General features: G+C 39.8%; 1 protein-coding gene across 2 annotated transcripts in view; it reads left to right on the top strand.

Moving 5' to 3' along the window:
* Nucleotides 1–16,599, top strand: part of LOC126237502 (26S proteasome non-ATPase regulatory subunit 1) — a 361,177-nt gene that overhangs the window by 43,056 nt on the left and 301,522 nt on the right. For both annotated transcript variants that reach the window (XM_049947659.1, XM_049947658.1), the window contains exons 8-9: nucleotides 7,059–7,311; nucleotides 13,205–13,393. In XM_049947659.1, the coding sequence (XP_049803616.1) occupies nucleotides 7,059–7,311; nucleotides 13,205–13,393 (442 nt within the window). The remainder of the gene's footprint in view (nucleotides 1–7,058; nucleotides 7,312–13,204; nucleotides 13,394–16,599) is intronic.

The raw sequence follows: 16,599 nt of genomic DNA, 5'->3' as shown, positions 1-16,599 counted from the left end.
GCACAGTAGGCATCTGAGTTGATTGTCGTTCCTCGTGGCATGAAGTCCACTAGCAAAACACCGCGCTGGTCCCAGAACACAGTTGCCATAATCTTGCGCTTTGACAGCGTCTGTTTGGCTTTGACCTTGACGGGTGAGGTTGTGTGTCGCCATTCCATCGATTGTCGCTTGCTTTCGGGAGTGATATGGAATACCCATGTTTCATCTCCAGTGACAATTTGACTCAACATGTCATTTCCTTCTCCCTCGTAACGAATCAAAAAGTCCAGTGAAGTGGAAAATCTCTTCTCTTTGTGGTCCTTTGTGAGGAGTCTGGGTACCCACCGAGAACACAGTTTCTTAAAGTTTGGGTTTTCAGACACAATTTTGTACAAAACCGATCTTGAAACTTGAGGAAATTCCAAAGAAAGAGTGGAAATTGTGAATCTTCTGTCCTCACGAACCTTTGTTCCGACTGCAGCCACCAAATCATCAGTGATCACAGAGGGCCGGCCCGAGCGTTCTTCGTCATGGACGTTTTGACGGCCATTTTTAAACTCTCTAACCCATTGACGCACTTTACCTTCACTCATTGCATTCGAGCCGTAAACTTCTGTTAACTGGCGATGAATTTCTGCAGGTGACAGGCTTCTCGGGGTCAAAAAACGTATCACTGACCGTATCTCACACGCGGCGGGCGGTTCAATAATCATAAACATTATAAAGTAGCACAGCGATGCATACACGTCAGTTACAGAGCTGCAACTTGCATCAGTGTGAACGGGAAGGATGCGGCAAGTGGCGCGGTGGCTTGTTGCGGCGTCCGCGCGAACTACGGGACTATACGCGCGAACGGTCCTTACTTAAAAAACAACCCTCGTACTTTAAACTTGCTGTTGTTGCTGCTGCTGGCGTCATCATCTTCAGTTCGAAGACTGGTTTAATGGAGCTCTCCATGCTACTCTAACCTGTGCAAGTCTCATCACCTTCAGGGCCACCTCCATGGCGCAGCGGTAGCTTTACCGCCTACCATGCAAGGGGGTCCAGGTTCGATTGCCAGAAGGGGACTGGGTGTTGTATGTCTTTCATCATCATTTTCATCATCATTGACACACAAGTCGCCAAAGTGGCGTCAACTAAAGAGTCTCGCAATATGGCAACCGAATCCCGAAGGGGATATCCCGGCCAATAAATGCCATATGATGATTTAATTTCATATTATCATTATCTTCAAATAACTGTACTGCAACACATCCTTCTGAATCATCTTACTGTATTCATCTCTTGGGTCCTAAACCCCAGTTACCTCCAGTCTAAACTAATGGTCCCTTGATGTCTCGGAATGTGTCCTATCAGCTGATACCTTCTTTTAGTCAGATTGTGCCACAAATTTATTTTCTCCTCAATTCTGTTACCACCTCATTAGTTGCATGGTCTGCCCATTTAATCTTCAGCATTCTTCTGTAGCACCACATTTCAGAACTTCTGTTCCCTTCTTATCTAAATTGTTTATCATCACCATTTCACTCCATACAAATACTCCCAGAAAAGATTTTGTAACGCTTAATTCTACATTTGATGTTAATGAATTTCTCTTGTTCAGAAATACTTTTCTTTCCATTGCCAGTCTACATTTTATATCCTCTCTACTTTGACCATCATCAGTTATTTTGCTGCCCAAATAACAAAACTCGTCTAGACTTTAAGTATCTCATTTCCCAGTCTAATTCCCTCAGCATCACCTGATTTAACTTGACTACATTCCATTACTGTTGATTTGCTTTTGTTGATGTTCACCTTACACCCATCCTCCTTTCAAGACACTGTCCATTCCATTCTACAATTCTTCAGAGTCCTTTGCTGTCTCTGGTAGAATTACAGTGTCATCGGTAAACCTCTAAAGTTTTTATTTGTTCTCCCTGTTCTTTAATTATCACTCTAAATTTTTCTTTTGTTTCCTTTACTGCTTGCTCAATGTACAGATTTGAATAACTTTGGATAAGCTACAACCATATCTCACTCCCTTCTCCAGCAGTGCTTCCTTTTCGTGCTCCTTGACTCTTATAATTGCCGTCTGGTTTCTGCACAAGTTGTAAATAGCCTTGCATTCCCTGTGTTTTATCTCTGCTACCTTCAGAATTTCAAAGAGAGTGTTAGTCAACATTGTCAAAAGCTTTCTGTAAGTCTCCAAATGCTATAAACATAGGTTTGCCTTTCCTTGACCTACCTTCTAAGATACGTTTTAGGGTCAGCACTGCCTCGTGTGATACTAAATTTCTGTGGTATCCAAATTGATCTTCCTCGAGGTCCGCTTCTACCAGATATTCCATTCTTCTGTAAGCAATTCGTGTTAGTAAATTCTTCATTTGTGTGGCCATATTGTTAATTACAAAGATAGAATGAAAATATGCTCAAGAATTTGTATTAGTATTTTGCAGCCATGTCTTATCAAATTGATAGTTTGGTAATCTTCACACCTGTCAGCACCTGCTTTCTTTGGAGTTTTAATTATTAAATTATTCTTGTAGTCTGAGAGTATTTGCCTGTCTCATTCATCTTGCACACAAGATGGAAGAGTTTTGTCATGGCTGGCTCTCCCAAGTCTATCAGTAGTTCTGATCGAACATAGTCTACCTCTGTGGCCTTGTTTTGACATCGGCATTTCAGTGCTCTGACAAATTCTTTTCTGACTCATATCTCCCATATCATCTTCATCTACCGCCTCTTCTATGTCTATAATATTGCCTTTATGTTCATCTCCCTTGCATAGAACCTTTATATATTCCTTCCATCTTTAAGCTTTCCCTTCTTTGCTTATAACATATGAGCTCTTGATATTCATACAGCTGCTTCTCTTTCCACCAAAGGCCTTTTGATTTTCCTGTAGGCAGTATCTATTTTTTTCCCCTAATGAACTGTGCTTTTTAAATCCTTACATTTGTCCTTTAGCTATTTGTGCTTAACCATTTTGCATTTCCTGTCCCTCACTTTTTGGATGTTTGTATTCCCTTTCATCTGCTTCATTGGCAGCATTTTTATATTTTCTCCTTCCATCAATTAAGTTAAACATCTCTTGTGTTATCCAAATATTTCTGCTAGGCCTTATCTTTCTACCTATTTGATCCTCTGCTGCCTTCACTATTTCGTCTCTCAAGGAAGCTCCTTTTTCGTTTTCTACTGTATTCCTTTCCCCAGTTCCTGTTTTGCCTAATGCTCCCTCTGAAACTATGAAAAACCTGTGGTTCTTTCAACATATCCAGGTCCCATCTACTTAATTTGCTATCTTTTTACAGTTTCTTTAGTTTTAATCTACAGTTCATAATCAATAAATTGTAGTCTGTCCACATATGCCCCCAGAAATGTCTTGCTACTTAAAATCTGGTTCCGAAATCTCTTTCGTACTATTGTGTAATCAATCTGAAACCTTCCAGTGTCTCAGTATGTGTACAATCTTCTTTCATTATTCTTAAACGAAGTCAAAACACTCCCTATTAATGTGACTTGGATTGCCATGAATCAAAACAGGAATCTAATTTTGATATGACTGTGGCCTAATAAATAAATCTGATTGTATTTAGCTGCTTTGTGAGTTGTTTCTGGTCAGGGTGCGGATGCTAAACAATGTTGACACAGTGATAAAGGATTTTGCAATAATCAACATCAAGATGTTTTACACTGTTAGTGATATATTTCCTTCGACACAATATGAGGCAGATACTACTTTCGTCTCGTGCTTTTAATTATGGTTAATCTCATCACAGATATGAATTCTTGGTATTACATCAGATGCTATAGTAATGGTGAATACATACAATTCTCACTCCAGTCAAATACAGGGTGTTCATGCTAGAATATCGGGGTTTTAATACAATAAATATTATTAAGCATTAAAACACAGATATTCATTTGTAAACACCCTTTATTTAGTTGGCGCAGGTGATTTGAACGAAAATGTACAGCACACTTTAAACCTTTATAAGCACTCATCAGAAATATAACTTGTCATGAATTGGTAATGTTTTGCTGAGGGTCAACCCATGGTGGTAGGGCTCACTCATCCATTACAACACAATGCATAGCTCTCAGCTCCATCTGGACTCAATGGACTCAAGACTCAATCTCTTCTGACACTTACTTAGCACTAGTGGCACTTAACAATAGATTTTGCTTGCTTTAAACCTGTGCAAGGAAAAAAAAAAGTTATCATTGGGTAAGGAATCACAAACCCCCTTACAGAGTGTTAGCAATGATTAAATTATGCTATGTACAAAATTCTACCAGGCCCTTTCTCTTTCCTTCCTTTCCCCCAAGTCTGTGTTTACCTACAATTTTTTCTCCTCTTCATTTTCCTACTATTTGAATTCAAGTTCCGTATCACAATTAAATTTTTGTCTCCTTTAACTATCTGAATTTTTTAAAATCTTGTCATACATTTCTTCAGTCTTCATCTATGGAGCTAGTTGGCTTAAGCTGGTACTGCTGTGGTAAGTGTGGGCTTTGCGTCTACCTTGGCTACGATACGCGTTCACTATACCATTCACAGCATTGTACAGGCAGAATGCTGTGGCTGGTATATGCTCAAAAGACAGGGCACGCATAGGGAGAGCGGTAGTGGTGGGGGTTACAGGCAAGCGTTGTTAAGGAAATGCTGAGCACTGGAAGGGAAGTGCCATTCTAAACTGAAGCCTACGCTAACATCTTTTGTAAATACTAAGTGGCCCCCTCTGTGCGCACACTTTCATGGTGACCATTCAAAAAGATCTGCTGTCACATCTGCTTTGGTTAGTATCTAAAAAGAAGTCCTTCGAATATGCATCGATTTATTTTTGCTGGCTTCTTAACCATTTGTAACTTTCAGAGAACTGTCATGAGAGACAAATTTTGAGTGAAACCTACACATATCTCTGATTGCCAAGCTAAAATTTCTTTTTTTTTTTTTTTTCAAAATGCAGCAGAGTTTACACAGTCTCACCTCACTAATGTTTTGTGCAGACACAGTTGTGAGAGAATTCTGAAACAGTGGTGTATTAAGTTTATTAAGTGATGAACTGAGGAAAAGTGAGGTCATTATCTTATGAAAAAGCACGTTGTCAGTACAAAAAAGTGTAATGTCTTCACTGATCTTCCAAAACCCAAGCATTTCTTATTTCACCAGCTATCGATGGCCCTTAAAAACTGCATTCTTTCATCAAAAAATTCTGTTGTTACTGGAATAACTCGGTAGATAATGAAGTTTTACATAATAATGAAATGGCAAAATACTCTCCTCTTTGCACACTACCATTTGCCAAAGTCTCATTTCGATATCTGAAACTGCTTATGAAATATGAGGAATGTTGTGGATATCTCACTCTGGCTTTATTTCTGGCATGCTGCAATTGCAAATGAGTGTGCTATGTCAGATCAATTTTCTTGGGATTGGTGATAGATAGATACCTCTACTCAAGCCTAAAGAAAAATTCAGTGTGTTAGCTAAATTTCATACGCATACCAAACCCAAAATCACAGTGACCTGTATTTTTCATTGCAAACTTTTTTGAACATTGCATGGTGTCTTGAATCCATGCAAATATCACAATCGCCATGAATCTCTCATATAAAGCTATAAGTAAAACAAAAATGAAGTTGAAACTTCCTGGCAGATTAAAATTGTGTGCCGAACTGAGACTCGAACTCGGGACCTTTGCCTGTCGCGGGCAAGTGCTCTACCAACTGAGCTACCCAAGCAAGACTCACGTCCTGTCCTCATAGCTTTACTTCTGCCAGTACGTTGTCACCTACCTTCCAAACTTCACAGAAGCTCTCCTGCGAACCTTGCAGAACTAGCACTCCTGAAAGAAAGGATATTGCGGAGACATGGCTTAGCCACTCTGCTGAGTGAAAATCTCATTCTGGAAACATCCCCAGGCTGTGGCTAAGCCATGTCTCCGCAGTATCCTTTCTTTCAGGAGTGCTAGTTCTGCAAGTTTCACAGGAGAGCTTCTGTAAAGTTTGGAAGGTAGGACACGAGGTACTGGCAGAAGTAAAGCTGTGAGGACGGGACGTGAGTCATGCTTGGGTAGCTCAGTTGGTAGAGCACTTGCCCACGAAAGGCAAAGGTCCCGAGTTCGAGTCTCGGTTCGGCACACAGTTTAAATCTGCCAGGAAGTTTCATATCAGTGCACACTCCGCTGCAGAGTGAAAATCTCATCCTAAAAATGAAATTTTTTACTGAATAGTTTCTGTAAAATCGTTTGAGAAAGACAGCAGGGTATGTGTTGTGATTCTGTCATTGCTGACCAGCCGAAAGGTGGAAAATACTTGTTGGCCTCTCCTTCTGAACCAGAAAATGAACTCCCCCCTCACTTCGAACGAAAACTGGTCACTGCGTAGTGGCCACTGTGTCCTGTGAGGACCTTTACCCCCAATCCTGTTTTCTTATTCATTATTAAACCTACTCTTCCATCACCCCAATTTGATTTTTATTTATAATCCTGTATTCAACTGACCAGATGTCCTGTTCGTCCTGCCACCGAACTTCACTTCAACTGATTTCAACCTCCCCATTTCCCTTTTTAAATATTCTAACTTAACTACCCGACTAAGAAATCTTAACATTCGACACTCCAGTCCATAGAATGCCAGTTTCGTTTGTCCTGATAATGACGTCCATCTGAGTTATCCCCACCAGAGATTACAGCTGTAATTTTCGCGTGTTTTCAGCCATTCATAGTACATGGTTGGTGTTGCAAAGTGAGATCAGTCAATCATCCAGGCTGTTGCCTCTGCAACTACTGAAAAGGTTGCTGCCCCTCTTCATGAACCACGTATTTGTCTGGCATCTCAACAGATGTGGTTTACCAGTGGTACAGCTATTGTATCGCTGAGGCACACAGGCCACCCAACTAATGGCAAGGTCCATGTTCATGGGGAGGACTTTCAACATACTTAGACCATTATCTTACTTGTTGAAATGAGTCACAGTTGTCAATAATGATCAGAATTACTTTTTTCCTTTGATATTACATTAATTTTGTGAAGTGTTTATTGTATCTTTTATGTATTTGGCCAGTTTCAATGGATATATTATTCAATTTCAGAGACAATTTAGAATGGTTAGCAAGAGCAACAAATTGGGCCAAAATGACGGCTACAGCATCTCTCGGTGTTATACACAGAGGCCACGAGCAAGAGGCTCTTGCACTGATGCAGAGCTACCTGCCCCGTGAAGTTGGACCGAGCTCGGGCTATTCGGAAGGTGGAGGGCTCTATGCATTAGGACTCATACATGCAAATCATGGAGCTCGCATTATTGATTATCTGCTGGGACAGTTAAAAGATGCAGAAAATGAGGTAAGTTAATAAGAGAAGTTATAGTTAAAAATAGTGTGAGGACATAAGAGTATTTTCTCTAAATTAGGGGAATCAAAAACCAAATGCAGAGTATGGACAGCTGCCCAGAAAGTATTGAGGAAACGCCAGCAGATGTTTTATTAAGATTTAGTATTGGATCATTCTCTTGGCTTATGCTTTCATGCACAATGCATTCTATCCAGTTCACTGGTTCTATAGCTGGACTTCTGCACCAAGGATGCAAACGTTTTCTCATGACAAGATAAGAGACTGATGTGATGTTTTCTTTCCAATGTCAACAGTTTATCTCAAACTGAGAACCAGCCTAGTATTGTGACATATAAATGAATCCATCTTACCGGTTGACTCCTGCGCAATAATTCCAGTGAAGTGACATGCAGCTAAAACAAGCATTTGCAAAGCAGACACTGTCTTCCAACAGTAGAGTTCTGCATGGTGATAAGGATTAACTCGCAGTGCTTAGAGGCCCGAGACTTAGGTTGACATCTTATTCAATTAAAAACTCCGTTTTAGAACTTTTTTTTTTTTTTTTTTTTAGAATGGGAATTTGAAAAGACTCGAACTATTGAATGAGGCAGTGACATTGTAAAGACACAGTATTTCCAGTTTGAAACCCTCTCTGGCCATCAATTTTAAGTTTCCCATGGTTTCCCTATATTGCTTTAGGCAAATGTGCCACAGTGTTTCTTTCAAAATGTTGTAGACTGGTTCCTAATCTGTGTTTGTAATGTTTTCATCATTAATGGGACATCAAACCCTAATCTTCCTTCATTTCTTCATAACAAAACATAACCACATTTGGTGCCACTGACAGTTTGTAAACTTTTAACATTCTGTGTGAAGTCTCGTATTGCCCCTATCAGTGGCTGTTGGTCTTTTCCGCTCTTACAGTTTTAAACCGGATCCTTGTCGTTTATATGCCATGTTGTTGATTAGCTTCAGGATGTTTCTGGAAAGCTTGTAGACTATAGGTAACCAGCTAATGGGGGTGGGAATTTTGTAAGGCTTGGACAGAGCTCAGCCAGTAAAACAAGAATGATTCTGATGAATCGGCACAGTGGACAATGTCCACTCTACTGGAAATTGTCAAACAAATGAATATAAATGAATCAACTTTGAAGACGTATTTAAGTCAGCCACACAGTCATTGTACAGGCTCTCACGGAATGAGAGGTAGAACAAACTTAAGATGATCCACAAGATTTATAGGAAATCGGCATCATTTGTCACCATTGGAAAACCCAGTGAAGAAATTGTCAGTATTAGAGCTGTGAAACAAGAGGACCCAATGTCACCAAAACTATTCATGGGTGTTTTGAAGATGGCAGTGTCAAAGATCTCTTAGAAGAAAAGAGGGATGGAATGCAGTTAGACACTTTCTCTTTGCAGATAATATTGTACTTCTAGCTAATGACATTGAGGGACTGCAGTTTCTGGTTTTGACATTGTTGAAATGTGTTAAGAATTTGGACTCAACGTAAACATCTCGAAAATAAAAACAGTGTTCAGTAAGTCAGAGGTGAATGAAAAAGTGATCAGTGGCACAAAGGCTCCATTGTCATTTGAAGAGTTTGTGTGTCTTGGTCAGCTGTTGAATAATAAATGCAATATTAATTTGTCAGATCACTGCTGAGAATCACAAGTAGCTCGAACTTCCGAGAAATTACTGCTTAACTTGAAGAGGCTACATCTCACTAACTATCGAAATAGCTGTTTACTAATAGTAATAATAATGTGTTTGTCGGAGATCCAGAATGTCCCCGTCAAGTTTTTTTCTGTATACATAAATGATCTGACGGACAGGGTCAGCAGCAGTTCGCAGTTGTTTGCGGATGATACTGCTGCATCAGAAGGTGGTGTTCAGTGACTGTAGGGTGATACAAGATGACTATATCATCTTGTATGAGGTGCCATCAAATTTCTAGTTGGTGTGATGGAAGGCAGCTTACTCTAAATGTAGAAAAATATAACTTAATGTAGGTGAGTAAGAGAAACAATCCTATGACATTTGAATACAGAATTATTAGTGTGCTGCTTGACACTGTCATGATGATAAAATATTTGAGCATAACATTACAAAGCAACATGAAATGCAACGAGATCACAAGGACAGCAATAGAGAATGTGAATTGTCAACTTAGATTTATTGGGAGAATTCTAGGTAACTGTAGCTCATCTGTAAATGTGTGTGTGGAACACTTGAGCATCACATTCTTGACTACTGTTCAATTGTTGAGGATCCCCCAGCAGGTCAGATTAAAGAAAAACATCAAAGTAGTTCAAAGGCAAGCTGCTAGACTTGTTATTGGTAAGTTCGATCAACACAAAAGTATGAAGGATGTTCAACAAGTAACATAATGCATTTTTTCCGCAGCCAGTTTTGGTTGAAAAATGAGGAATTTGCTGTGGGACATTGTGGAATATTCCTACTTCAGTCGCTATAGTTTCATGAAATTCACAGAGGCTGTGCTACATGTAGCCCCCAAGATGGAGTCTGTAACAGTGGTGTGTTCAAAGCAGATACCTGTCATTGCTTTTTTTGGCAGAAAACCAGAGGATTGCTGATATTCATATGCACTTGCACAGTGTCATGGCAGGCCGGATGGCGAACAAAAGTACAGTGTGCCATTGCGAAAGATGTCTGTTATTAGTGCTGCAAGGTTGCACTAACCTACCTGATCTCCCACGTGCCTGCCAGCTGCATGCAGGTGCGACTCCTGCAGTGTTGGAAAGTGTGGATGCTCTCATTCAAGGTAATCAGTGAATTACAAACAAACACCTCGCTGCACAACTGGAAGTCTGTGTTGGTAGTGCTGACACACTCATCCACCAGTTGGGGGTACTGAAAGTTGTGTGCCTGCTGTGTTCCTCGCTGCCTAATAGAAGACCATACAGAGCAACGAAGGACCACTTGTGCAGGATTGCGTGCACATTAAGAGGCTGACTGTGACAATTTTTTGTTTGTTGAACCTTCATCGCAGGCGATGAAACAAGAGATCATCACATCAAACCAGAAACTGAACAGCAATCCATGGGGCGGTGCCACACCGTGTCTCCTCCAAATAAAAAGTTCAAAGCTATACTCTCAACCAGCAAAGTCATGGTGACGATCTTCTGGGTCTCTGAAGGGGTTACTTTGTTTGATGTCTTCCCTCATGGTGCAACAATCAACTCTGTTGTGTACTGTGCTGCCATCAGACAGTTGAAGAAACAACTTCCGCATGTTCATCACCATCAAAATGCAAAAGGACTACTTCTCCATGACAACGCAATGCTCCCCACAAATCTGCACACCCAAGAGGAGCTCACAAAACTTTATTGGAATGTTCATCCTCATCCACCCTACAGGACAAATTTCTCACCTTCTGACTTCCATTTGTTTGGCCCAATGAAGGATGCACACTGTGGGAAGCAGTATGTGGATGATAGGGAGGTTATTGTTATTGATGCAGCAAAATGTTGTCCCTGATGTCGACCAGTTAGAGAGGTACTGAGTGGGTACACAGGCACTCCCAGAAAGGTGGTGTAATGCAATCACATTGAATGGAGATTATGTTGAAAAAAAAAAAAAAAGGATTTTGTAGCCAAATGAGTGGGGAATAATGTGTCTGTACATCTTGTGTAAGGACCATGAGGATAAGAGAAATTAGGGCTCATATGGAGGCATATAACCATTTCTTTCCGTGATTTGTTTGGAAATGGAGTGGGGAAAAGGAAATGACTAGTAGTGGCTTGTGGAGTATGTATGTAGATGAGGTTTTTATATTATTATTATTATTATTATTATTATTATTACATTTCTACAACCTCAATTCTGAGTGCTATCATAATAATATTTTAGTTCAGTTAAACCGAATAAATTAACAAATAAGTCAGCGTAAGTGGTGGTGGTGGTGGTGGTGGTGGTGGTGGTGGTGGTAGTAGTAGTAGTAGTAGTAGTAGTAGTAGTAGTAGTCTTCAACCCAAAGACTGATTTGCTGCACCTCTCCACACTTCTGTCCTATGCAGGTATCTTGTTCTCTGCACAATTATTTCAGCCTACATACATTTGAACCTACTCATTAGCCAAGGTTTGCTCTCCTGCTACAATCTTTACTCCTCACACCTCTGTCCATTGCCATATTGATGATTATTTGATGCCACATGGTGTTTCCTCTTTTAGTCACTGTACCCAACAGATTTATTTTCTTTCCAATTGGATTCAGCATTTCGTTAGCTATTAGTTGCATTTTCAGCATTTTTCTGAAGTGCTGCGTTCAGAAGCTTATATTTTCCTCATGTCTGTAGTATTTATCATTAATGTTTCACTTCCATATAAGGCTACAGCTCTATATGAATATTTTCAGAAGACACATTGTCTTTTATTTTAGAAACGATAACTCAACATAAGTACAATGTGTTTTAGTGTAATGAGAAACAACATAGAAGGGAAGCTACACTCTAATGTTAAATGTTTTAAGAGATAGAGTGCCATACAAATTTCTTTCTTTTTTTATTTTTTTTTTAATTTTTAAAAAATTTTTTTAACATCATCAGTCTTCATTGAAATACTAATCTATTACATAGTTTTCACTAGTCTTTATAAGTGTACAGTGAATACAGATGACGATCCAGGTGGATTTATACTGTTGCCAAAACAATGACATAGGTTTTGTGTGTTCTCCCAGTTGCTGTCGGGTTGCAAACATATGGTGTGGTTTACCTACAGTCTTAGCACCACAGTGAGTTAAATCGTTGCCAGAAATCATAATGAAACAATATGGCCTCTCAAAATGTGGAGGCTTCTCATTAGCAGAGCCTGGGGGTGCAGATATAATCTGTTCTCTGTGATTTACTAAAGCATAAGCCCATGTGTCCAAATAAATTAACATATGGCAATCTTCTGTGCTAACACTAATAAAAAATGAGAACACAGAAGTATGGTCTGTTGTCAGTCCATCCAGTACACAGAAGCTCAAATACTGGGTTCGACAATCTTCTGTATTAAATGCATTGCATGTTACATCTGCTCTGCATCTTTGAAAATTTCGTAGATTCACTGACGCTCTCTAAGCAGTTGGGTGTCACTGTCCAATAAGAGAAATCTGATTAGTTATTTGCATAACCTGTGGATCGTAATTGCGACTTCTTGTTATGGTGTGGAATGGATCACTTTTACAATTGCAATAAATCTTCTTGGTGTGAAACATGGCATCATGGTAACCATTCACGAGTTTTCTTTTTTTTGCCCCCCTCTCTCCATACAGTAATTTATACTTATCTGTATTCCGCCTCTCTCTCTCTGTCTCTGTCTCTGTCTCTGTCTCTGTGTGTGTGTGTGTGTGTGTGTGTGTGTGTGTGTTTTGTTTCTCTTTTTTTTTTTTTTTTTTTTCTTCATCTGTCGACCTGCCAGCACTTTCATTTGGTAAGTCACATCATCTTTGTTTTTAGATATATTTTTCCTACGTGGAATGTTTCCCTCTATTATAATGATAAAATACTTTGCATGATAACTGAATAATAGCCTAAAACTGTGCTTGTCTGCTACTGAACTTTAACCTTATAGTTGCACAAGGTGAAAACCAGTTACCAACAAGATCTCTGGTATGGCTCTGGGCACACACTTTCCACAAATTGCAGAAAACTACAAATGAGCAATATTTTGTTGTTTAAATTTTGCGTAGTATGATATGTGATTTGAACAATGGCATGTACTGTGGAGAGACCATTTTGAAATCCAAATTGAGACTAAGGATATCATTTTGAAAGAAGTGTTTTTTTTTCTTTCTTCAGTATCTTTGAGGAGGAGGTAACTTTAAATTTTGGCAGAAATAAGGTATATATAATATTCAGTATTTCTAACAGTAGTATATGGTAATGAATTACATTGCAGATGGTTCGACATGGAGGGTGCCTTGGCCTCGGTCTAGCTGCCATGGGAACCAACCGACAAGATGTTTATGAGCAATTGAAATTCAATCTGTACCAAGATGATGCTATTACGGGTGAGGCTGCTGGAATTGCAATGGGCATGGTAATGCTTGGGTCCAAAGCTACCCAAGCTATTGAGGACATGGTTGCGGTATGTATTTCTTAGTGAACACTGCTTAAATCTGTATCTCTTCTTCTTCTTCTTCTTCTTTCTTTCTTAAAGGGGGGGGGGGGGAGAGAATGAAGGAGGAAGGGATGAAGAAGTATAACAGAAGTTTCATAAGATCATGTTAGTACAATATTGTATGAAAATGAGTTTTGGGGGTATGAGTAAAATGTGAGTGCAATTCAGGCAGCAGAAATGGTTTCTTGAAGTTGTGAAAGATCAGGCAAAATTGGAAATGGTATGATTATTGAATATTCATGTATTAAGAAATAAAATCCATAAGAGCAAAATGAAGTGGAGTGATGAAAGTATGTGAACAAACATTCAGAGGAAGCATTTGAAATTTGCAAAATACAAAACCTCAAGTATGAAAATTTGAAGGACGACAGGAAAAGATGAGGGTCACAACGGGCAAATGCCTAGTTCTCAAAATGCAGAAAAGACAACTTCCAATATTTTGGAAAGGGTTCTTTTATATTCTGTATTTCACAGTTGCACTGAATTATGGTACGGGAGGAATTTCTTTCCAAGGTCACCGAAGTTCTTCTTTGGTCATCCCTTGGGCTGCCTTTGTGTTTGAGAAGAAAATTAGCCTCTCGGCTAACTCTGTCCGTTGATCATTCAGTAAAAGAACAAGGACAAACCTCACTGCATTTGTACTGTAATGCAACACAGTAAATATATCTTAAATCTTCATTTGGAGTTGTAATTTACACTGAAAGGAGAATGATCATAGGGAAGAGACTAAAAAGGAAATGACGCTCTTTATCTGCAACGCTTACAAACTTTGTATTTCGGTTGTTATTCGTCATGTATGTGGCTAGGAATCGGATGGGTAAATTGGCTAACTTGTGAAGAGATACTGAATTGAACTGAGGGAAAAAAAAATCTTTATTGTACAACTTGACTAAAAGAGGGTGCTTTAGCAAGAACAAACTTGATCTATGGAATATTTACTACTTTGTAGAGCAACATGTAAGGGACAATGAAGGACAGATTGTACGTAGCACTGGAAACATTGAGAAGGCACCAGTAACATGGTTTACAGAATAGGCCGGGCGTACTTTGTGATCGCTTAAGTAAGACTGTTTCTTTGGTGGCTCACCACTGTGCACCAAGGGGCCGACCCAGCATCTATAAGCAGGCCTGTGAACTGTATGGACGTGCTGTCTCTGAAATTCTGCATGTCATGAGTGAAGGTACATCAGAGGGGTAGGTTGATAGCTCAGCTCGTGAGGTATCAGGGAGTAGTTCATAGTGGAGAGAAGTGTGAGGAGTAAAAATTTTATTAGATGATCAATGCTTGATTACAGTAAATAGGTTTAAGTGAATGTACATTGCAGTAGTTGTATTGAGATGATGAAGATTGCACAGGATAGAGTAGAGTGATACCAAAGCAGTCTATGGATTGAAGGTGGCAGCAGCAGCAGCAGCAGCAAAACAGGAAAAGTATGTATTAAATTGTTGGATGGCTCATTTTGTTAGACAAACTGTGTGTTAAATTACCCGCCTGCATAGCCCTGTATCTTAAAGTGCCATTTCCAGGATCAGATAACTGTCTGTACTTCGTCATAAATGTAGCATTACTGACATATAATGATGACATAACAAATATTGGCACCATATTGCCTATTCATTTGCTCTTGAAATGTAATGGTAAGTAATGAAGCAGTCACTTCACTGCTGGAACAAGAAATGTTTCTCTGCAATTTCATACTGTGGATGATGTAGTGTAGCCTAAGGGCAGAAGTGTGTCAAGTCTTCTTACTGAGAGGTCATGATGTTGCAGGCATAAAAGACGAATAAGAAATCAAGAGTTCCAAAGTTTCCATTGAATCAGTGTAGATACAGAGGACTCTGGCTGATTTCAGGGTAAGCTGTGTGATAAGTAGTTCCTTGTTAACAGTAATATGGAAGAATAAAACAACAAAAACTCCAGGTTGGAATATCAACAATGTAAGGAAAAGATAAGTTGCTGTTGACCGTAAAGATATCATAGTTTAGCATCCATCTGCTGGGTATTGGCTTGGTGACCCCAGGGTTCCTGAGCTGAGGGCTGGTAAGCGCTGCCAGTCCTCCCATTGTAAACTCTGTGTATGCTACAGCAATTGCCATGCTGTGTGGCAGTGGAACATTGTATCACTGGGAATGGGGATCTTGGCTTGACCGCCCAGATCTTGAGAATAGTAAAAAGCTCTATAAAAACCCCTCAATCTCGATGTTTGCTGTCCGCTGATGAGATGGGTGGCTGTTGAGGTGGAACAGTCAGTGGGCAACCTCTGGGGGACCTGCTGCACCTCATTTGTATGTGACTTACCTCGGCAAGTGAGCTCTGACTCTGTGTACTTTTATTTCCGTAGCTGCTTGTGGGGACAAGATGGTTCCTTAAAAATTTTCTCTTCCTGCTCCCAGTGGAAAGGACAGGCCACTGGGTGGTACCAACACAGAGACAAACAAGAGGGCTCATGTAACCTGTCCTCCCGATTCTTTTAGAATCTGTTATGTATAGTAACAAAAGTTGGATGGATGACTGGAGATGTTTGTATTGGCCAACGACAGCAAGGTCTTTAGTGCCCATGTGAAAACAGATTGAGAAGAGTGTCAGTAAAATTCACAAAATAGGAAGATAAAACAGCAAGCAAAACACAGGTATCAAAAGTTGGAAAACAAGGTGCTTACCCGCACAAAAGCCCAAAACAAAGTATTGCATCAGTGTAAAACATTGACAGAGGAAGAAAGTGGTATAAAGAGTTAAAACAATATAGCAGATGGGTTTGGCTGGCTGACCACAAGAAAAAAAAGTCAGCCACTCTGCAGCCTAGAAGTTTAGGCCAGAGTCCAGACATATCGTAAAACTTTAAAACCTTAATTACATTCATCTCATCGTCATCTAAAATAGGGAGCAGATCCCCACTAATATTTGATTCTGCCCTTACATCTCAGTATAAAATGCACTTTGTTAAAATATGGCATATAGAGATGTGCACACCACAAGCATCACAAAACAGGGAATCCTTTCACCATAGTAAAAAGCTGTGTATGAAAGGGCAGTGTCCAATTTTAAGACTTGTAAGAGTCACTTCATCTCGCCTGAGCAACTGGCAGGAGGCATGCCATGGCCAGTTTGTTTGTCACTAACCACAGCTTATTGGCCATCACCGCCAGCCACTCCTCATCCCACAACTGCATGC

Source organism: Schistocerca nitens, chromosome 2, assembly GCF_023898315.1.
Source record: "Schistocerca nitens isolate TAMUIC-IGC-003100 chromosome 2, iqSchNite1.1, whole genome shotgun sequence".
Taxonomy (NCBI): domain Eukaryota; kingdom Metazoa; phylum Arthropoda; class Insecta; order Orthoptera; family Acrididae; genus Schistocerca; species Schistocerca nitens.
The sequence above is the reverse complement of the archived record's forward strand: the minus strand, read 5'-3'. Positions and strand labels throughout refer to the sequence as shown.